The sequence below is a fragment of the Lampetra planeri genome, unplaced genomic scaffold, assembly GCF_965212315.1.
Source record: "Lampetra planeri unplaced genomic scaffold, kcLamPlan1.2.h2 scaffold_226, whole genome shotgun sequence".
Taxonomy (NCBI): Eukaryota; Metazoa; Chordata; class Hyperoartia; order Petromyzontiformes; family Petromyzontidae; genus Lampetra; species Lampetra planeri.
This window is the reverse complement of record NW_027615032.1, coordinates 90110-113039: the sequence shown is the minus strand read 5'-3', so window position 1 is coordinate 113039 and position 22930 is coordinate 90110. Positions and strand designations below refer to the sequence as shown.

General features: G+C 56.5%; 1 protein-coding gene and 1 pseudogene across 2 annotated transcripts in view; one reads left to right on the top strand and one right to left on the bottom strand.

Annotated features, from left to right (window-relative positions):
• Positions 1 to 1034: 1034 nt before the first annotated feature.
• Positions 1035 to 10490, top strand: LOC144740533 (fibroblast growth factor 9-like). The gene is made up of 4 exons (XM_078623375.1): positions 1035 to 1229; positions 7519 to 7622; positions 8231 to 8499; positions 10388 to 10490. Exons 1-4 carry the CDS (start codon positions 1130 to 1132, stop codon positions 10488 to 10490), a joined length of 576 nt encoding a protein of 191 aa, XP_078479501.1. The 5' UTR covers positions 1035 to 1129.
• A 7196-nt stretch (positions 10491 to 17686) lies between these two features.
• The window catches only part of LOC144740531 (uncharacterized), a 76388-nt pseudogene continuing 71144 nt past the window's right edge, over positions 17687 to 22930 (bottom strand). Inside the window, exons 34-36 of the transcript XR_013589656.1 lie at positions 22089 to 22184; positions 20037 to 20165; positions 17687 to 18890 (exon numbers count right to left, since the gene is read on the bottom strand). The product of XR_013589656.1 is annotated as an uncharacterized LOC144740531 (transcript). The remainder of the gene's footprint in view (positions 18891 to 20036; positions 20166 to 22088; positions 22185 to 22930) is intronic.

Here is a 22930-nt window from a genome sequence, read left to right as displayed (position 1 = left end):
CTCCGTGTCTCCCTCGAACTCCCCCCGTGTCTCTCTCCGTGTCTCTCTCCGTGTCTCCCTCGAACTCCCCCGTGTCTCTCTCCCCGTGTGTCTCTCCCTGTGTCTCTCTCCGTGTCTCCCTCTAACTCCCCGTGTCTCTCTCCGTGTCTCCCTCTAACTCCCCGTGTCTCTCTCCGTGTCTCTCCGTGAGTAACTGCTCGAACCTTTGTCATCATGTGATGTCCTACTGCACACCATCTGTGTCACCATCACCACCATCACCACCACCATCACCACCATCATCACCACCACCATCACCTTGGTCGACTGCTCCTGTGAGCTTCGCCCACAGCTCATGGGCTGAGTTCGGCGTCGATGTTTGTGTGTTCACTGAAGTGGCAACGAGTTGTGGGTTAAGATGTGACCTTTAGGGACGCGGCGACAACAACAACATCAACAACAACATCAACAACACGAACAACAACATCATCAACACGATCAACAACATCAACACGATCAACAACAACATCATCAACACGATCAACAACAACACCATCATCATCAGCAGCATCACATCGAGAGTGCAACCTCTGGAAAGAGAGAGGAGATCATCACCACCATCACCATCACCACCACCATCACCACCACGACCATCATCACCACCACCATCACCACGACCACCATCACCACCATCACCACCATCACCACGACCATCAACACCACCACCATCATCACCACCACCATCACCACCACCATCACCACCATCATCACCACCATCACCACCACCGCCACCGTGAAACTCTCACGATGGCTCCGCTCGCCGTTGCCGCTGTTGCGGCAGGAGGCGTCACCCTGATGCTGCCTCCCGTGCCCCCCCCTCGTCCAATACCGCGACCATCTCCTGCTGGTCCCACCTCAAGATGTCCACCACCAACACCACCACCACCACCAACACCACCACCACCAACAACAACATCACCATCAGAAGCAGAAGAAAAGCCATCACAACAACCGCCAGCATCACCACCACCATCAGCACAACAACAACAACAACAGGCTGGAGGATGGCAAGGTGGAGGAGGGGTCCCGGGTGTCTTCCCTGGGTGCCCTGTTGGGCCTCAGCGAGGCGTCGTCTCACCTGCCGGGCGGCATGTTGAGGAGACGGCAACTTTATTGCCGCACAGGACACCACCTGGAGATCCTCGCAAACGGAACCGTACGCGGGACCCGCAGAGACCACAGCAGATTTGGTACGGGGGGGGTGGGGTTGGGGGGGGGGGTACTAAGGTGTGATGGGCTACTTGGCGATGTGGACTGTGAGATGATGGTGGGCTGTGTGGTGGACTATGGGATTGACCATGAGATTGACCATTAAATTAAGCATGAGATTGACATTGAGATTAACCATGAGATTGACCATTAAATTAAACATGAAATTGACCATGAAATTGAACATTACATTAACCATGAGATTAACCATTAAATTGACCATTAAATTAACCATGAAATTAACCATGAGATTAACCATGAGATTGACCATTAAATTAACCATGAGATTAACCATTAAATTGTTCATGAAATTGACCATTAAATTAACCATGAAATTAACCATGAGATTAACCATGAGATTGACCATTAAATTAATCATGAGATTAACCATTAAATTGACCATTAAATAAGCCACGAGATTAACCATGAGATTAACCATGCAATTAACCATGAGATTAGCCATGAAATTGACCATTAGTTAAACCGTGAGATTAACCGTGAGATGGACTATGAGATGGACTATGAGATGGACTGCGGGGTCGACTGTGAGGTCAACTATAAGGTGGACAATAAGGTGGACTAACTATTTCGTGATGCTGCGTCCCGAGTTCAATTCCCGCTCAACGGCCACCAACACCGGTCACGATTATCTGAACCGGTCCTGGGCCTCCTCTAGGACGACTCAGCCTCAAATGAGTACCTGGTGTAGCGGTGTGTAGTAAACATCGACACTGGGGAGACAAAGGCGGCCGGGCGTGGTGCTGGCCACCCACCCCCTCGTGTGCCGTGCCGGCCTTCATAGGTGCTGCTCGCTAACAGCACTTGCCCCAACAGCCTGTTCAGGCTACACGGGGATCTTTGTCTTTGTTTGGAGAGAGTGGAGGATTTCCCGTAGCCTGGGCAGTGTCCTTAGGAGCGGCTCCGGTTTTGGTGGAGCGGAATTCATGTTCTCATCGGCTGCTGTAACGCTGCGTGGAAGCTACCTGGCCTGTCGCTCCTCCGTACGAAGCTTCGGGTCTTCTCGGTCACGGCACATCAATAGCTGCTCATTCAGAGGAGGAGTTGGAGACGCTGCTGCTGAGATTGGAGCGTGCCACTAAGAGGTGGGGCCTTACCATCAGCCCCACCAAAACGAAGCACCTGCTTGGGTATTTTGTACCATCGGACACCCCACCCCCACAACTCCCAATCGGTGATGGGGCAGTTGTGGAGAGAGTGGAGAGTTTCCCATACCTGGGCAGTGTGCTTATGACCGGCTCCAGTTTAACAGCAGAGATCTCACTCCGAATCAGTCGAGCGGCAATATCTTTTCACCGGTTGCGTAACGCTGTGTGGAAGCTACCTGGTCTGTCGCTCCGCACGAAGCTTCAGGTCTTCTCGGCCACAGTCATTCCCTCCCTTCTCTACGCTTGCGAAACGTGGACCCCCCCTCCCCCCCCTATATAATGGAACATCTTTCGCCGATTTTAAACACTCGGGGTCTGGCCTGCCTACGATCCATCCTCCGTTGAACCTGCAGGCTGGAATGTGTTGAGGAGCTCCACAGAGCCTTTGAAGATCTGGACAAAGTCCCATCGGTGAGTTCCTCCGGCAGGCAAGGCTGCGTTGGCTGGGTCATGTAGCCCGCATGCCCAGCTACCGCATGCCTAAACAGCTTCTGTTCGGCCGGATCGAGGGGGCTAAACGGGCGCGGCACAGGCTAGAGAAGAGATGGAGTGATGTGGTACAGGAGGACGTGGGGCTGAGTGGACTTGCCAATGACCGGTACCAGCGGTGTCAAGATCGACCTCTGTGGAGGAGGCTCGTGAAGGACGCTACTGGGTAGTTGGAGGCAGTCGCCCTCCAGCAACAACGGAGGGCGGAGGAGCGATGCTCACAACAACGAGCGGAGCGCTGGGGCGGATAAAACGCAGCGAGTTGGCAGAGTGTCGGGGGCACAGGTGTATGAGTGTGTCCGTGAGTGCAGGTGCTTAGGGGCCGTCCATAAATGACGTCACGCACCTAGGGGGGGGGGTCAGACATTTGTGACGATGTGTGACGAGGGGGGAGGGGGGGGGTTTGAGAAATGTGACGTCACATCAAAATGTGCAACTTTAAATAAATATAGACAACACGTTCTACTTAATTATATATACTTTTTGATAAATGTTTTCTCCTACAACATCAGAGTGCAGCGCCACATTAAATACGCACTACAATGACAATAGTTTAAAGCGATTTGAAGCATGTTTAATATATTTTTTTTTGGGGGGGGGGGCAGAGCTTTGTGACGTCATATTTGAGGGGGGGTCTGACTTTTTGTGACGCCGTGTGACGAGGGGGGGGGGGGTCAAAAATCGTCCATAATCGCGTGACGTCATTTATGGACGGCCCTTTAAGTGTATATGTGTATATACAAGTAGGTGTATGTGTGTAAGTGTGTGTGTGTGTAAGTGTGTGTGTGTGTGTGTAAGTGTATGTGTGTGTAAGTGTGTGTGTGTATGTGTGTGTAAGTGTGTGTGTGTGTGTGTGTAAGTGTGTGTGTGTGTAAGTGTGTGTGTGTGTAAGTGTGTGTGTGTGTAAGTGTGTGCGTGTATGTGTGTGTAAGTGTGTGTGTGTGTAAGTGTGTGTGTGTGTGTAAGTGTGTGTAAGTGTGTGTGTATGTGTGTGTAAGTGTGTGTATGTGTGTGTAAGTGTGTGTGTGTGTAAGTGTATGTGTGTGTAAGTGTGTGTGTGTATGTGTGTGTGTGTGTAAGTGTGTGTAAGTGTGTGTGTAAGTGTGTGTGTGTGTATGTGTGTGTAAGTGTGTGTAAGTGTGCGTGTAAGTGTGTGCGTGTATGTGTGTGTAAGTGTGTGTGTGCAAAATACAGTGTGCTCGATGTGGTGACACGTGTGCGCGTGTGTGCACGTGTTAGTGTGTTTGTGTGGAGGCTTAGTGCAGTGTCCGTGACGTGTTGACACGTGTGTATGTATGTGTGAATGTATGTGTGTGCGTGTATGTGTGTGTATGTGTGTGTGTATGTATGTGCATGTGTGTGCGTGTCTGTATGTGTGTGTGCGTGTATGTGTGTGTATGTGCGCGTATGTGTGTATGTGTGTGCGTGTCTATATGTGTATGTGTGTGTGTGCATGTATGTGTGTGTTTGTGTGTATATGTGCGTGTGTGTATGTGTGTGTATAATGGAGCATCTTCGCCGGTTATACACATTTAGGCTGGCCTGCCTACGATCCATCCTGGGTTTAACCTGCAGGCTGGATTGTGTGAGGAGCTCACAAATCCTTGAAAGATCTGGGCAAAGTCCCATCGGTGAGCTCCTCCAGCAGGCAAGGCTGCGTTGGCTGGGTCATGTAGCCCGCATGCCCAGCCACCGCATGCCCAAACAGCTTTTGTTCCGTCGGATCGAGGGGGCTAAACGGGCGCGGCACGGGCTAGAGAAGAGATGGAGTGACGTGGTACAGGAGGACGTGGAGCTGAGTGGACTTGCCGATGACTGGTACCAGCGGTGTCAGGATCGGCCTCAGTGGAGGAGGCTCGTGAAGGACGCTACTGGGCAGTTGGAGGCAGTCGCCCTCCAACAACAACGGAGGGCGGAGGAGCGACGCTCACAACAACGAGCGGAGCGCCGGGTGGCTAAAGCGCAGCAAGTTGGTACAGTAGGGGACACAGGTGGTGCATCAGCCAGTCATCTCGGTCATCTCGGTCAGTCGACCCGTGGCACCTGCTGGGTCTGCCCCGTGACCTCGTTCCAGCGGGCGTTCGACACTTCACGTGGCCTCAAGGTGCACATGGCCTGGCACAAGCGTCGTGGTGACGTCACCGCCACTTAGTAGCGAATGGCGGTTGTTGTTGTTGTGTATGTGTATGTATATATGTGTGTATGAGTGTGTGTGTATATATATGTGTGTGTGTATATATATGTGTGTGTATGTGGGGAGTGGTGGTGCAGCGGTTAGCGCTACACTGCGCTTCGAACCCGGCGACCCGAGTTCGATTCCGGCTCACGGCCACCACCAACACCAGCGACGATTATCTGAACCTGGTTATGGGCCTCCCCTAGGTCGACTCAGCCTCAAATAAGTACCTGGTGCGGTGTGTAAAAAGAAAAATCGACACTGGGAAGACAAAGGCGGCCGGGCGTGGTGCTGGCCACCCACCCCCTCGCGTGCCTGTTAAGGCTACACGGGGAAGCTGTCTCTGTAACTCGTACCGGTGTTGTAATTGCCGCGCCTGGAGATCGCATCGACCTGCGTTGTAATACCGTGGCGAGATGTTGACTACCTCGCCTGGTCTACAGGAGGTCGTGGGCTCGATCCCGACCCTGACGATGCCTGCTGCTGTATATTTGGAGTTTGCGTGTCTCTCTCTCTCTCTCCGTGGTGAGACGTTAACTACCTCGCCTGGTCTACAGGAGGTCGTGGGGTCAATCCCGACCCTGACGATGCCTGCTGCTGTATATTTGGAGTTTGCGTGTCTCTCTCTCCGTGGTCACTGCGTGGATTTTGACCCGGCTCACCACGCGTTTCGACTCAGCGGCCTCTGCTGCTGCTCTGAATGTCCACGTGGCCAGGACAACGAACGCCGTCTCTCTGTTGAAGCCCTCATTTGTGATCGCCAGCGTGGCTTTGTGAGCTACGTAGTGCCGTGGGGCCTTACCCGATATAAAAACACATTGTCCTGCGGAGGGAGCTGGTAGAGACGTTGGGTTGCTCGGTCAAAGGCCTGCAGGGTCAACGGCGGCGTGGTGTATTCCGCAAATATGCCCGACTGTGAGGGCGGGCACAAGCCGGCGTGAGTAGGTGAAACGTTGAGTTTTATAAGGGCACCACGGGGTGACCAGCCCCTCCCCACCCAGCCCCATCCCTCCCACCCCCCACCCTCCCCACCCAGCCCCCCCCACACCCAGTCCCTCCCAGCACGACGGACGGACACAATAATCCCCTGTGGGCTGGTGGAACCAGTGGGTTCCTACCAGTATAACAGTCGCGTAGCACTGTCGTAGTAGTGGCAGGAGGAGGAGGAGGAGGTTCGCGAGAGGGACCTGGAACCGATGATGGGACTCGCTGGGGACCCGTGGCTCAGCGAGAAAAGCGTCGCCGTGACACGGCGAACTTCTTTCACACCGTACGTAGCCAACCGCGCTGATCTGAGGTGCTGGATCGAACCCACGACCTCCTGTATACCAGGCGAGGTAGTTAACATCTCACCACGGGGAGAGAGAGACACGCAAACTCCACATATACAGCAACAGGCGTCAGGGTCAGGATCGAACCCACGACCTCCTGTAGACCAGGCGAGGTAGTCAATATCTCATAGGGAGGAGAGACACGCAAACTCCAAATATACAGCAGCAGCAGGCGTCGTCAGGGTCGGGATCGAACCCACGACCTTCTGTGTACCAGGCGAGATAGTTAACATCTCACCACGGAGAGAGAGACACGCAAACTCCAAATATACAGCAGCAGGCATCGTCAGGGTCGGGATCGAACCCACGACCTCCTGTAGACCAGGCGAGGTAGTCAACATCTCACCACGGGGAGAGAGAGACACACAAACTCCACATATACAGCAACAGGCGTCAGGGTCAGGATCGAACCCACGACCTCCTGTAGACCAGGCGAGGTAGTTAACATCTCACCACGGAGAGAGAGAGACACGCAAACTCCAAATATACAGCAGGCGTCAGGGTCGGGATCGAATCCACGACCTCCTGTAGACCAGGCGAGGTAGTTAACATCTCACCACGGAGAGAGAGACACGCAAACTCCAAATATACAGCAGGCGTCGTCAGGGTCGGGATCGAACCCACGACCTTCTGTGTACCAGGCGAGGTAGTTAACATCTCACCACGGAGAGAGAGAGACACGCAAACTCCAAATATACAGCAGCAGGCGTCGTCAGGGTCGGGATCGAACCCACGACCTCCTGTAGACCAGGCGAGGTAGTTAACATCTCACCACGGAGAGAGAGACACGCAAACTCCAAATATACAGCAGCAGGCGTCGTCAGGGTCGGGATCGAACCCACGACCTCCTGTGTACCAGGCGAGGTAGTCAACATCTCATAGGGAGGAGAGGGGCAGGGATGGTGGAGTTGAGAGGGTGAAGTTGGTCTGTATCTGTCCACAACTCAGCAATTCGTGTACCACCCTGACGCTCCTCACAGGCTGCTGCTACTCGCAGCTCTCTCGTACGTTGAACCAACGTTGAACCAACGTTGGTTCGACGTCGGCGTGTGGTTGAACCAACGTTGCAGCAACTTGGGCCAATGTTGTCGCTGTGTTTCTGCCGCAGGCATCCTCGAGTTCTTCAGCATCGCCGTAGGCCTGGTGAGCATCCGTGGGGTGGACACTGGGAGGTTCCTGGCCATGAACGACAGAGGGGAGCTCTATGGCGCGGTGAGACATCAACAACATCAACATCATCATCAACATCATCATCATCATCACCATTATCATCATCAACATCATCATCAACATCATCATCACCATCAACACCATCATCATCAATACCATTATCATCATCATTAACATCATCATCAACACCATCATCATCAACACCATCATCATCAACATCATCACCACCACCATCATCATCAACACCATCATCATCAACATCATCATCACCACCACCATCATCATCAACATCACCACTATCATCATCATCACCATCATCATCAACACCATCATCATCATCATCAACACCATCATCATCAACATCATCATCACCACCACCATCATCATCAACATCACCACTATCATCATCATCACCATCATCATCAACACCATCATCATCACCACCAACACCATCAACACCATACACATCAAGATCATCATCATCATCATCACCATCAACACCATCATCATCAAGACCATCATCATCATCACCACCATCAACACCATCATCATGACCACCACCAACACCATCATCATCATCACCACCACCACCACCATCATCACCACCCCTACCCCCACCACCCCCCCTACCACCCCATCTGTTCCTGTAGACGCGGCTGAGTGCCGAGTGCGTCTTCAAGGAGGAGTTCGAGGAGAACTGGTACAACACGTACTCGTCCAGCCTCCACCGCCAGCGGCCGAGTGGGAGGCGTCTCTACCTGGCGCTCAACAGAGACGGCAGCGCGCGCGACGCCACGCGGACTCGCCGCACGCAGCGGTTCGCGCACTTCCTGCCCAGACACGTGGAACAGCAGCAGCAGCCGCAGCATCAGCAGCAGCGGCAGCAGCAGCAGCAGCCGCAGCATCAACAGCAGCAGCGGCAGCAGCAGCAGCCGCAGCATCTGCAACAGCAGCAGCAGCATCTGCAACAGCAGCCGCAGCATCTGCAACAGCAGCAGCATCATCAGCCGCAGCATCTGCAACAGCAGCAGCATCTGCAACAGCAGCAGCATCTGCAACAGCAGCAGCATCAGCAGCCGCAGCCGCAGCATCTGCAACAGCAGCAGCATCATCAGCCGCAGCATCTGCAACAGCAGCAGCATCTGCAACAGCAGCAGCATCTGCAACAGCAGCATCAGCAGCATCAGCAGCAGCAGCATCAGCAGCAGCGGAAGCCTCTGGAGAGGAGAGGACCGGTTCAACAGCGGGCGGCGGACAAACTTGGCAACACCTGAACGGGTCCCGAGACTTTTGGGGGGTTTTTTGGGGGGGGGGGCGGGGAAGGAATAGGACCGGAGACGTTCGTCCGTGCCAGCCAGACAGCCAGCAAGGCAGTCAGACGGTCAGTTTGTCAGCCGGCTAGGCAGTCAGGCAGCCAGCTAGTCATTCAGGCGGCCAGTGAGCCAGCCAGCCAGCCAGCCAAACTTGTATTCTTTATCAAATGGATTCGGGGGGCTCCGTTCGCAAAGCCCCTGGACCGAGCCCGCCGGCAGGAGGTCACGGGACAAACCCAGCAGGTGCCATGGGTCGACTGACTGAGATGACGACTGGCAGATGCACCACCTGTGCCCCCTACGCACACACACACACGTGTACACACACACACGTGTACACACACACACGTGTACACACACACACGTGTACACACATACACGCGTGAACGTGTCCGACGCGCGTGTGTGTGTACACGTGTGTGTGCGTAGGGGGCACAGGTGGTGCATCTGCCAGTCGTCATCTCAGTCAGTCGACCCATGGCACCTGCTGGGTCTGTCCCGTGACCTCCTGCACCTAGCCTGGCACAGCAGTCAGCCCGTGGCACCTGCTGGGTCTGTCCCGTGACTTCTGGCCGGCGGGCGTTCGACACTTCACGTGGCCTCAAGGTGCACCTAGCCTGGCACAACAAGCGCCGTGGTGACGTCACCGCCACTTAGTGTCGAATGGCGGCTGCTGTTGTTGTTGTTGAGGGAGCGGTGGTGCAGCGGTTAGCGCTACGCTGCGCTCAGAACCCGGCGACCCGAGTTCGATTCCCGCTCACGGCCAACACCGGTGACGATTATCTGAACCGGTCCTGGGCCTCCCCTAGGTCGACTCAGCCTCAAATGAGTAGCTGGTGTAGCGGTGTTTAGTAAACATCGCCACTGGGGAGACAAAGGCGGCCGGGCGTGATGCTGGCCACCCACCCACCCCCTCGTGTGCCGTGGCGGTCTTCACAGGTGCTGCTCGCTAACAGCACTTGCCCCTACAGCCTGTTACAGGCTACACGGGGGAGAGGAGGGTGGTGGTGGTGGTGGATGGACTTCTGATGATGATGGGGGGGGGGCTAAGACGACGTTGCCACAAGGTGGTTCCCACCCCACCCACCCCACCCGCCCCATACACCCACCCCACCCCACCCGCCCCACCCCACCCGCCCCACCCCACCCACCCACCCCACCCGCCCCACCCCACCCGTCCACCCCACCCACCCCACCCGCCCACCCCACCCGCCCCACCCACCCACCCCACCCGCCCCACCCACCCACCCCACCCCACCCGCCCCACCCCACCCACCCCACCCCCACCCCACCCACCCCACCCGTCCACCCGCCCCACCCCACCCGCCCACCCCACCCACCCCACCCGCCCCACCACGCCTACGGCACCTGGCAAGCGCCTGGGTGGTGACCACGCTCCTGAAGACAAACCCAGACTCACGGCGCCTGCCAGAGACTTCCTGAGATCGGATGACCCCTGGACAACCCCTGGATGACCTCCCGGATGACCTGTAGACACTTGGATGACCCCCTGGATGACCTCCGGATAACCCCCGGAAGACACCTGGATGACCCCCTAGGTGACCTACCTGATGACCCCTGGACGACCCCTGGATGACCTCCCAGATGACCTCCAGAAGACACTTGGATGACCCCCTGGATGACCTCCCTGATGACCCACGGATGACCCCTAGATAACCTCCGAAAGACACCTGGATGACCCCCTGGATGACCTCCCGGATGAACCCTGGACGACCCCTAGATCACCCCTAGATAACCACCAGAAGACACTTGGATGACCCCCTGGATGACCTCCCTGATGACCCACGGATGACCCCTAGATGACCTCCAGAAGACACTTGGATGACCTCCGGATGACCTCCCCGGATGACCTCCGCCGGATCGCGACAGAGCCGCGGACTTCTGTGGCAAGGGGCCCCCACGCTCTCGGTGTGCTGTTGCTCGATGTTTGTGTCGCCATGCCCTCCACCACCACCCACCGAGTGCGTGTGTCTATAGGTTGGTGAAATCGCGTGTCTGTGTGTGTGTCTGTGTGTGTCTCTGTGTGTCTCTGTGTGTGTCTGTGTGTGTCTCTGTGTGTCTCTGTGTGTGTCTCTGTGTGTGGGGGAGCGGTGGCGCAGCGGTTAGCGCGCTGAACTACGAACCTAGGCTACCCGAGTTCGAGTCCCGCTCACGGCCACCAACACCGGTGACGATTATCTGAACCGGTCCTGGGCCTCCCCTAGAACGACTCGGCCTCAAAAGAGTACATGGTGCGTGGGCGTTGAACTTCTTTCGCACCGCACGTAGCCGAACCGTGCCGATGGCGTCGAGCTCTCAGCTCACCGGGTGAGGGTGGTGCGGGGGGGTGGTGAGGGTGGTGAGGGTGGTGCGGGGGGGTGGTGAGGGTGGTGCGGGGGGTGAAGAGGGCGGTGAGGGTGGGGGAGGTGGCGAGGGAGTGAACAATCATGGGGAGCGGTGGCGCAGTGGTTAGCGCTGCACCGAGCACACGTTCGATTCACAAGCTGCCCGCACGCCGAAAAAACCACGTGACGAGCATCTGCCGAACCCGATATCTGGGCTCCGAGCCTAGATCGACTCAGCCTCAAACGAGTACCTGGTGCGGTGTGCGCGTGTGACCTGGTTTTCACCTGAGGACGGCTGCTTGCGTTGTGGCCGAAACGTCGTGAGAATTATTTTATGATGTTTTATTTTTTATTATTTTATTACTTCCCTTCTACGTGATGACTTTACCGAAAGAACCAAGAAGATGAATCCCTGCAGTCACGAAAGAAGCTTTTTACATCGAAATTTGCAGCCTTCGTCATTTGTGAGTATCCTTGCACGCGCTCGTGAAATCCGGGATCACCACGATGATGATGATCGTGATGATGATGATCGTGATGATGATGATCGTGATGATGATGATCGTGATGATGATGATCGTGATGATGATGATCGTGATGATGATCGTGATGATGATGATCGTGATGATGATGATCGTGATGATGATGATCATGATGATGATCGTAATGATGATGATCGTGATGATGATGATCGTGATGATGATGATCGTGATGATGATCGTAATGATGATGATCGTGATGATGATGATCGTGATGATGATCGTGATGATGATGATCGTGATGATGATCGTGATGATGATGATCGTGATGATGATGATCGTGATGATGATCGTGATGATGATGATCGTGATGATGATGATCGTGATGATGATCGTAATGATGATGATCGTGATGATGATGATCGTGATGATGATGATCGTGATGATGATCGTGATGATGATCGTAATGATGATGATCGTGATGATGATGATCGTGATGATGATGATGATCGTGATGATGATGATAATCCTGGGCTGCAGAAGACCTCCACGTGTCAACTTTAAACGCTTGTTCCAAGATCACGACATTTATCGTACTGATCACTTTTAATGTGTTTTTTTTTTTAAATCCTTCCGTCCTTAGCTTTGTCGCAATCTTAAGATATATTTATTGCTAAGTTAAGATCCTTAAGTGCCGCCCGCCATGCCAAGCCCGCTCTCTCTCTCTCTCGGTGCCCTTCTCGCTGTACAAGTATTTATTTGTGTATTTATTAAATCGGTGTTATGATCACGACGACAAGCCGCGGGCATGCGTCATTCTCACCCCCCCCTCTCCCCCCCGCGTTGTGTGGGTGAGAGAGACAAAGGCGGTCGGGCGTGGTTGCTGGCCACATCACCCCCCATCAATCGCCACCAGTGCCAGCCTTAATAGGTGCTCGCAAACAGCACTTGGCCCCCAAAAGTGTTACAGGCTACACGGGGGAACTTTGGCTTTGTGAGGGAGTGTGTGGGGGCTCAGCTGGTGCAAAGATCCCCCGTGTAGCCTTAACAGACTGTAGGGGCAAGTGCTGTTATAGCGAGTAGCACCTATGAAGGCCGGCACGGCACACACACAGTGACACAAAGTGACACACACACACACAGTGACACACACACACACAGTGACACACACACACACAGTGACACACACACACAGTCACACAGTGACACACACACCAAAAACAAGCACTAAAGAAAGGGATGTTTTTATTATTATCATAATCATCATCTCTCAGTTTATTTCAACTTCGTATCGCTTTTGTGTCTGTTTACATCTCCCACATCATCATCAACAACAACAACAACCCTGGCGAGCGACAGCCTTTCGCTCGACAACAACAACAACCAAAACAACGTCAACAGCCTCAACAAGACCATCGCAATGCCGTTCCGCGACAGGGAGAGGGCTGGGTTTGAACCCAAAACAAGTTCCATGGAAATCGAGAATAAGCTCAGAGTAGTCAGTAAGCTCACCATTAAATTTCAATTTAAAGCTTCTTTCGTGACTGCAGGGATTCATCTTCTTGGTTCTTTCGGTAAAGTCATCACGTAGAAGGGAAGTAATAAAATAATAAAAATAAAACAATAAAATAAAATAATTCTCACGACGTTTCGGCTACAACGCAAGCAGCCGTCTTCAGGTGAAGACTTTACCGAAAGAACCAAGAAGATGAATCCCTGCAGTCACGAAAGAAGCTTTACATCGAAAATTACTTTATTGTTGTATTTTTATTATTTTATTATTTCCATTCTACGTAAGCTCACCAGTCAGTCAGCTCACCACCGCGCCGACGGTTCGGGACCACCCCCTCCAGCAGACTGAACAGCGCCACGCGTCTAGGTCAAGCAGCGTCCCTGCGGGCGCGATGTGGAGGTGGTGGTGAGTTTCACGGCGACCAGATGTTGACGACCTCGCCCGGTCTACAGGAGGGAGTTCTCGTGTGTTTGACCCTGACGACGCCTGCTGTTGTATATGTGGAGTTTGCTGCGTCTGTCTCTCTCTCTGCCTCCGGGTTTCCACCCTCTCCCGCCTCCACATTGTTGAGTCGCCGTCACGCGGCGCTTAGAATATTATTTGGCGCCTGCTATGATGACGACGACGACGACGATGCCGATGATAGAGCCACTCTACACACTGGGCTATGGTCTGCCTCTGAACAAACACAAAACAAGCTACACGGCTCAGTGGGGGGGGGGGGAGGGGGGCTCGTGACCTGGTTAGAAAAATAGAAGTTTCAGTTCCGTCAATCGAGCATCTGGATCCAGGGCCAAGCGATCATGATGCGTTGGCCCCGTGCGTGACGTCACCCCCCACACCCCCCACCCAGATTCAGAGGCACGCCACGGCTCGGTTCCAGCTCGGTTCCAGCCCGGTTCCAGCCCGGTTCCAGCCCGGTTCCAAGCCCGCTTCCAAGCTCGGCTCCAGGCTCGGTTCCAGCTCGGTTCCGGCTCGGTTCCAGCTCGGTTCCAGCCCGGTTCCAGCCCGGTTCCAAGCTCGGCTCCAGGCTCGGTTCCGGCTCGGTTCCAGCCCGGTTCCAGCCCGGTTCCAGCTCGGTTCCAAGCTCGGCTCCAGGCTCGGTTCCGGCTCGGTTCCAGCTCGGTTCCGGCTCGGTTCCGGCTCGGTTCCGGCTCGGTTCCGGCTCGGTTCCGGCTCGGTTCCAGCTCGGTTCCAGCTCGGTTCCGACTCGGTTCCAGCTCGGTTCCAGCCTGGTTCCAGCCCGGTTCCAGATCGGTTCTGGCTCGGTTCCAGCTCGGTTCCAGCCTGGTTCCAGCAACCAACGAGTGGGGCGAGTGAGATTTAGAATGGACGCCAAGGCGTTCATGGGGGTGTTTGTGCTCGCCACATGAATTTCCACGTCATGACAAGGACATCATCCTCCGCTGAAGCCGTCATTCTGTGATGGGCCTTGACCTGGTCAACAATAACAACACAAACCTGCACCCGTGCCGTGCTGGTTCGGCTCGCATGTGTCCACACAACAACCGCCATTCGCCACTAAGTGGCGGTGACGTCACCACGACGCTTGTGCCAGGCCACTTGCACCTTGAGGCTACCACGTGAAGTGTCGAACGCCCGCTGGCAGGAGGTCACGGGGCAGACCCAGCAGGTGCCACGGGTCGACTGACCGAAATGTGTCCACATACGCGCACGTGTGTACACCGCTATACACACACACACGTACACACACACACACACGTACACACGTGTCTGTGTGTGTGGTAGTGGGGAGGGTTAGCGCTACGCTACGAAACCGGCAAGTTCGATTCCCACTCACGGCCAACACCACCGGTGACGATTATCTGAACCGGTCCTGTGCGCAGTTTGAATCTTACAAACCCACCCCACCCCCTAAACAAATGGAACACTCCAACATTACAGTGACAACACTTGCTAAAAGTGAATTTAAAACGAAGTAATACGATTTGACCCTCCCCCCCTCCCCCAACTCCTTTGGAATGGAAGAGACACCGTTAGACAATGACGACGACATTAGAATGGTCTCGGAATTTGATTGTTTTTAATGAACTCCTCTAAGGAGGGGAGGGGGGGGGGCGTTTGGTGAGAAAATAAATCCCTTCGCTTGTAAACATCCAAACAAATCACGCTCCGCTGAATCGTCAACTCCAGCAACAAACAACAAAGTTCCACCTGCCCACCCGCCCCAGTGTGTTCCACCCACCGCTATACACACACACAGCTACCACACACACACCACACCACACCACACACACCACACACCACACACACACAGCTACCACACACACACCACAACACACCACACACACCACACACACAGGTAACCACACACACACAGAGCCAGCACGGTACAGGTCGGTTTGTTTTCCCACTGGCTGTATGCCAAGCCGAGCCCAGCAGGGCCAGGGGGGGGCGGGGGCTCACTGCGACGCGTTTCGCTATCTCGAGATCTGATTGGCTGGCGTAGACGCGTCATCACGCCGTGACGGCGGTTGGACCAATGGGGGAGGGAGAGGGGGGGGGAAATCGCCATGGCAACGCTTCCGCCATCTTGTCGACGATCGTCGTCGTCGTGATACAAACGAACATCGATCGGACGACAAAATAAGATAAAATACTCACGAAGAACAAACTCCGTACGGAGTGACGACATTATTAAGGGGAGGGGGTGGGGGGGAGAGAGCTGTGGTAGAAAAAAACAAAATACACAAACTCGTAACAAAACAAAAACTTCAAGCTTTAAAAGTATCGGGGAAAAGGGGGTTTCGGAGAATACCACAATCGCCGCATTTCACCGCACCTTTTGGTTTTGCCTCTCGACTATGAAGGGATGGGGGGGACCTCTGTAGAGTTCCACGGTTACGGGGAACTCCGCCGTGGCACGCCGCCGGGGTTTGGCGGGAATCGGGAATCTCTGAGCGAGCCCAAAATCGGTAAGTGGTGGAGTGGGGGGGGGGGAGAGAGACCCCCGGCGAATTCGATCGCTCGGCAAATCGACGGCGACCGCTCCCCGTCAAACTCGGTGCGCCGAGATCGTTGTTGGGGCAAGGGAGCTGCTAGCCAACAGCAGCAGCAACAGCAGCAACAGCAGCAACAACAGCAGCAGCAAGAGCAGCAACAGCAGCAACAGCAGCAGCGCCTATGAAGGCCGGCGCAGGAAGTTGGCTTCGTGGGAAAATCACCGTCGATGTTGACCACGCACCGCGCCCGGTAGTCGTTTCATGCCGAGTCGACCTAGGGGTGGTGGGGGGGGGGTGGGTGGGGGAGGCCCCCCCCCCCCCCCCCAGGACCGGTTCTGACGATCGCCATCACCGGTGTCGCTGGTGGCCGCGAGAGCCTCGCCGGGAGATTGGAAATGAACCCGTGGTGACCTCTGGCTTCGGGAGGGCGACATGTGGGTCTCTGTGAGTCTATGGGTCTCTGTGTGAGTGTATGGGTCTCTGTGTGAGTCTATGGGTCTCTGTGTGAGTGTATGGGTCTCTGTGTGAGTCTACGGGTCTCTGTGTGAGTCTACGGGTCTCTGTGTGAGTCTACGGGTCTCTGTGTGAGTCTGTGGGTCTCTGTGTGAGTCTGTGGGTCTCTGTGACTCTATGGGTCTGTTTGTGAGTATTATGGATCTCAACGAGTCCAGAATTGCGTGAAACACGTGGTGGTGGGGTGGGTGGTTTAAAGAGAACACGAACGACACAGAAACAGGACCATCGACTGAATCGTTCCGACACGTTTATCTCAACCTCACAGCCGCCGGTTTGCCGTGACGCGGCGGGAACGCGGTGAATATTTACCGGGGGAATAAAATTAAAAATTAAACACAAAAACGGTGGCGGTGGTCATGTCACACAGAGCGGCGAGCGGTTTTGGCGTCAAGTCGAGGGAAAACGCCGCGCGGAATCGACGCTCGGTCGGAAAGAGGGCAACCCATCCACCGCTGCCAAGGCAACCGGTTCGCGAGCGTTGGTCACTAGGCAACCGGCCGCGCGGGTCACTAGGCAACCGGCCGCGCGGGTCGCTAGGCAACCGGCTGCGCAGGTCACTAGGCAACCGGCCGCGCAGGTTACTAGGCAACCGGCCGTGCAGGTCGCTAGGCAACCGGCCGCGCAGGTCACTAGGCAACCGGCCGCGCAGGTCGCTAGGCAACCGGCCGCGCAGGTCGCTGGGCAACCGGCCGCGCAGGTCGCTAGGGCAACCGGCCGCGCAGGTCGCTAGGCAACCGGCCGCGCGGGTCGCTAGGCAACCGGCCGCGCAGGTCGCTAGGCAACCGGCCGCGCGGGAAAGGTGCAGGTTGCACACGGCGGCTGGGATGATCTGGGTCTATATAAAAATAACACGCGGACGACATCACCAAGGCAACACACCATCGCTGCTCCTGGACCGGAGCTCCTCGCCACAACGACTTCCAACATTGGGGGGGGGGGCAGCGGGGGGGGGGGGGGGGAAATGTAGCCCCCCCCCGACCCCCCGAAAGGAAAACAAAAAGTGCCCTGGTGATGGTCAACACAAATTTGCCGGCGATGCTGCAGCAACGCCGACAGATACAGTAGCAAAAATCGGGGGCGGGGGGGGAGGGGGGCAGGGATGTGACGGAAGGGAGGGAGGGGGCCCGTGGTTGGTTTGCGTCCAGGCCGTCCGTGGCCTACCCTAGAGGGGGGCGGGCGGGGGGGGGGGGCCCGAGGCTGTGACCCCCCCCCCACACGTCGCTTTGCCCGTGGCTCAAACGGAGCCGAATCTCTGTCAATGGAGCCCGCAGCGGTGTTGACACTGAATTCGCACGGGCCCACAGAGGCCCACGTTAGGCCACAGAGGCGAACGTTAGGCCAGTGGCCAACATTAGCTCACCGAGGCCCACATTCGCTCGCTCTGACCCAGTGACCCACAGTGAACCACAAGTGATCCAATATTCGGCCACATTTTGCCAACAACCCACATTAGGCCACAGCGACCCACCCTAGCTCGCTCTGACCTACAGCGAGCCGCCAGTTAGGCAACCACCGCCGGCCCACACTCAAGACCACAGTCGCCCCCCTCCCCCCACCGCACAAACAGGCCACAGCGACCCAACAACAACAACGACGATGGGGCGGCTTGCGAAGCCACCCACCCCCCCAACGATTATCATCTCGCTCCGACCCACCACGGCGAGCACGAGGGGAGACGGCGGTGACCCGGCGATAGGGCACGGCGACGGCCTACAGAGGGGGCCTACTACAGAGAGGCCTACAGAGAGGCCTACAGAGAGGCATACAGAGAGGCCTACAGAGAGGCCTACAGAGAGGCCTACAGAGAGGCCTACAGAGAGGCCTACAGAGAGGCCTAGCAACCCACCCCCCCCCCCCGTGCCCGCCCTCACCCCGGGCCAATCAACGTTTAGGCCCGTAGCAGCTCCGTCACAATCACAGCAGAATGGGCTCCTGTTGAGAGCCGTCCCCCGTCTGTGGCCCGGCCCCAGAGGACGAGCCGGGCATAGCGCCGCCGACACCGATACCGCCACGCTGCTGCTGCTGCTGCAGCAGGCCATGAAGGCCGCCCGTGTGCGGTCTGTAGGCGGCGGCGGCCTGCATGGTGAGCAGCTGCTGCTGCTGGTGCTGCTGCTGCTGCAGCATGGCTTGCGCCTGCAGCTGCGCCGTTTGCTGGGCCAGGCTCTGGTAGGCCTGGAAGATCTGGTGGTGGGTGGGGAGGGGGGGGGGGTGAGGGTGAGTACACGTGTGTGTACACGTGTGTGTGTGTGTGTATACACGCGTGTGTGTACACGTGTGTGTGTGTGTGTGTATACACGTGTGTGTATACACGGTGTACATGTGTGTGTGTATACGTGTGCGTGTGTGTACACGCGTGTGTGTGTACACGTGTGTGTGTGTACTCGGTGTACATGTGTGTGTATACGTGTGTGTGTGTGTGGCCTGGTACAAGCGTCGTGGTGACATCACCGTCACTTAGTGGCGATTGGCGGTTGTTGTTGTGCCCGGTGTACACGCGTGTGTGTGTGTGTACATGTGTGTGTGCGTGTGCACGTGTGTGTGTGGGGAGTGATAGTGTAGCGGTTAGCGCTACGCTGTGCTATGAACCCGGCGACCCGAGTTCGATTTCCGCTGACGGCCACCAGCACCGGTGACGATTATCCGGGGCCTCCCCTAGGTCGACTCAGCCTCAAATGAGTACCCAGTGCGATGTGTAAACATCGCCACCGGGGAGACAAAGGCGGCCTGGCGTGGTGCTGGCCACCCACCCCCTCGTGTACCGTGCCGACCTTCATAGGTGCTCGCTAACAGCACTTGCCCCTACAGTCTGTTAAGGCTACACGGGGGATCTTTGTCTGTGTGTGTGTGGCTAAAGCGCAGCAAGTTGGCACAGTAGGGGGCACAGGTGGTGCATCAGACAGTCATCTTGGTCATCTCAGTCAGTCGACCCGTGGCACCTGCTGGGTCTGCCCCGTGACCTCCTGCCAGCGGGCGTTCGACACTTCACGTGGCCTCAAGGTGCACGTGGCCTGGCACAAGCGTCGTGGTGACGTCACCGCCACTTAGTGGCGAATGGCGGTTGTTGTTGTGTGTCTGTGTGTGTGTGTCTGTGTAGGTGTCTGTGTGTCTGTGTGTGTCTGTGTAGGTGTCTGTGTGTCTGTGTTTGTGTCTGTGTCTGTATGTGTGTATGTGTGTGTATATGTATGTATATGTGTGTGTGTATGTATATGTGTGTATGTGTGTGTGTATATGTATGTGTGTGTATGTGTGTGTGTGTATATGTATGTATGTGTGTGTGTGTATGTGTGTGTGTGTTAACACGTGATGACGTCATTGTCGTCCACGCACCATCTGGTGGCGTGCCAGCAGCTCCTGGTAGTTGCCCTCGAAGCGCCGCCGGTCGGCCTGCTGGTTCCGCTGCACCAGCTGACACACCTCCAGCACCTGGCTCTCGTTCAGCGTCGGGTTCGTGTTCCTCTGCACGCCCGCCGTTGACGCACCACGCACACACGCACGCACACGCACGCACACACACGCACGCACACGCACACACACGCGCGCACGCACACACGGGCGCACACACACCAACACACACACACACACACAGGCGCACACACACACACGCACACCAACACACAAACACACGCACACACACCAACACACACACACACACAGGCGCACACACACACACGCACACCAACACACGCACACACGGGCGCACACACACCAACACACACACACACACAGGCGCACACACACACACGCACAGCAACACACACACACGCACACACGGGCGCACACACACCAACACACACACACACACACAGGCGCACACACACACACGCACAGCAACACACACACACGCACACACGGGCGCACACACACCAACACACACACACACACACACAGGCGCACACACACACACGCACAGCAACACACACACACGCACACACGGGCGCACACACACCAACACACACACACACAGGCGCACACACACACACAGGCGCACACACACACACGGGCGCACACACACCAACACACACACACACACACAGGCGCACACACACACACGCACACCAACACACACACACGCACACACGGGCGCACACACACCAACACACACACACACAGGCGCACACACACACACGCACACCAACACACACACACGCACACACGGGCGCACACACACCAACACACACACACACACAGGTGCACACACACACACGCACACCAACACACACACACGCACACACGGGCGCACACACACCAACACACACACACACAGGCGCACACACACACACGCACACCAACACACAAACACACGCACGCAGGCACATGAGCACACACCTCCGATTAGCGCGGTTGGATACGTACGGTGTGAAAGAAAGTCACGCACACACAGCCACCGAGGCTCGTTTTGCATTGGCGCTGCTGGACGCTATCGGTTTTATTCCTTTTGCCAAACGAGAAAAGTTAAAACGCAAAAAAAGTGTTTCAATCATTTGGGATCGCACACGGAGCAGCAGCAGCTGCAGAATCGCCTCCCCCCCACCCCCCCCCCTACTGTGGAATACACCGCGGCCTGCATCCCCCCATGCTAGACCACACACACACCCACATCGCAACTCCCTCTGCTGTGAAACCACACACACGGGCGCACGCACGCACACCAACACACACACGCACGCACACCAACACACACACGCACGCACACCAACACACACACGCACGCACACCAACACACACACACGCACGCACACCAACACACACACACGCACGCACACCAACACACACACGCACGCACACCAACACACACACGCACGCACACCAACACACACACGCACGCACACCAACACACACACACGCACGCTGCGCCACGCGGGGACAGCTGCCAGCGGGGGTGGCCCTCCCCACCAGGCGAGGCCACACGCAGACAGCGGGGGCCGCCTTCCTGCGTGCGACCAACGGCCCCGTGCGCTGGAGGAACGACGGCGCAAGAGCCCACGGGTTGGTGAACACGTGCGTCTGATCGCGAGTGCGGGGAGCGGTGGCGCAGCGGTGAGCGCGCCAGACTACGAACCAGAGGTCGCAAACGGGTTTTGATTCCTTACCCGTACCCGTACCCGGCCGCACCAGGGTCGCAAACGGGTACCCGTACTCGTACCCGGCCGGGTACGGGTACCCGTTCCCTACCCGTACCCTACCCGAAATGAGTGACAAACGGTTATTCACCGGTGACTCACGGTCTACCCGTACCCGGCTGGGTACCCGGCTGGGTACGGGTAGCCGGGTATCGGGTAGGGTACGGGTATCGGGTACCCGGGCTACACGGCAGGAGTTGGTGAGGGACCTTTGTCTTTGGTGCGGCGATAGCCGTGGGCATCCGCCGAGTCGACTCACCACCCTGCGAAGGATCTCCTCGGCAGAGTCGAGCTTGTTTTGCGCCAGGCGTGTGTGGGCGTCCGCGACCTGCGCCCGGCTCGTGTTCAGCATCTCCTAGCGGGCAGAGGGGGGCACAGCGGGGGGTACGGAGACACGCGCGGAGAGTGAGAGAAAGACACGGGGTGAGGGTTCATGGACACGCACAGAGACACGGGGGGGGGGGGGGGGGACAAGGGTACGGAGACACGCGGAGAGTGACACGGTGAGGGGGGTACAGGGTACGGAGACACGCGGAGAGAGACACGGTGAGGGTAGACAGGGTACGGAGACACGCGGAGAGACACGGTGAGGGTAGACAGGGTACGGAGACACGCGGAGAGAGACACGGTGAGGGGGGACAGGGCACGGAGACACGCGGAGAGAGACACGGTGAGGGTAGACAGGGTACGGAGACACGCGGAGAGAGACACGGTGAGGGTAGACAGGGTACGGAGACACGCAGAGAGAGACACGGTGAGGGGGGACAGGGTACGGAGACACGCGGAGAGAGACACGGTGAGGGTAGACAGGGTACGGAGACACGCGGAGAGAGACACGGTGAGGGTAGACAGGGTACGGAGACACGCGGAGAGAGACACGGTGAGGGGGGACAGGGCACGGAGACACGCGGAGAGAGACACGGTGAGGGTAGACAGGGTACGGAGACACGCGGAGAGAGACACGGTGAGGGGGGACAGGGTACTGAGACACGCGGAGAGAGACACGGTGAGGGTAGACAGGGTACGGAGACACGCGGAGAGAGACACGGTGAGGGTAGACAGGGTACGGAGACACGCGGAGAGAGACACGGTGAGGAGGGA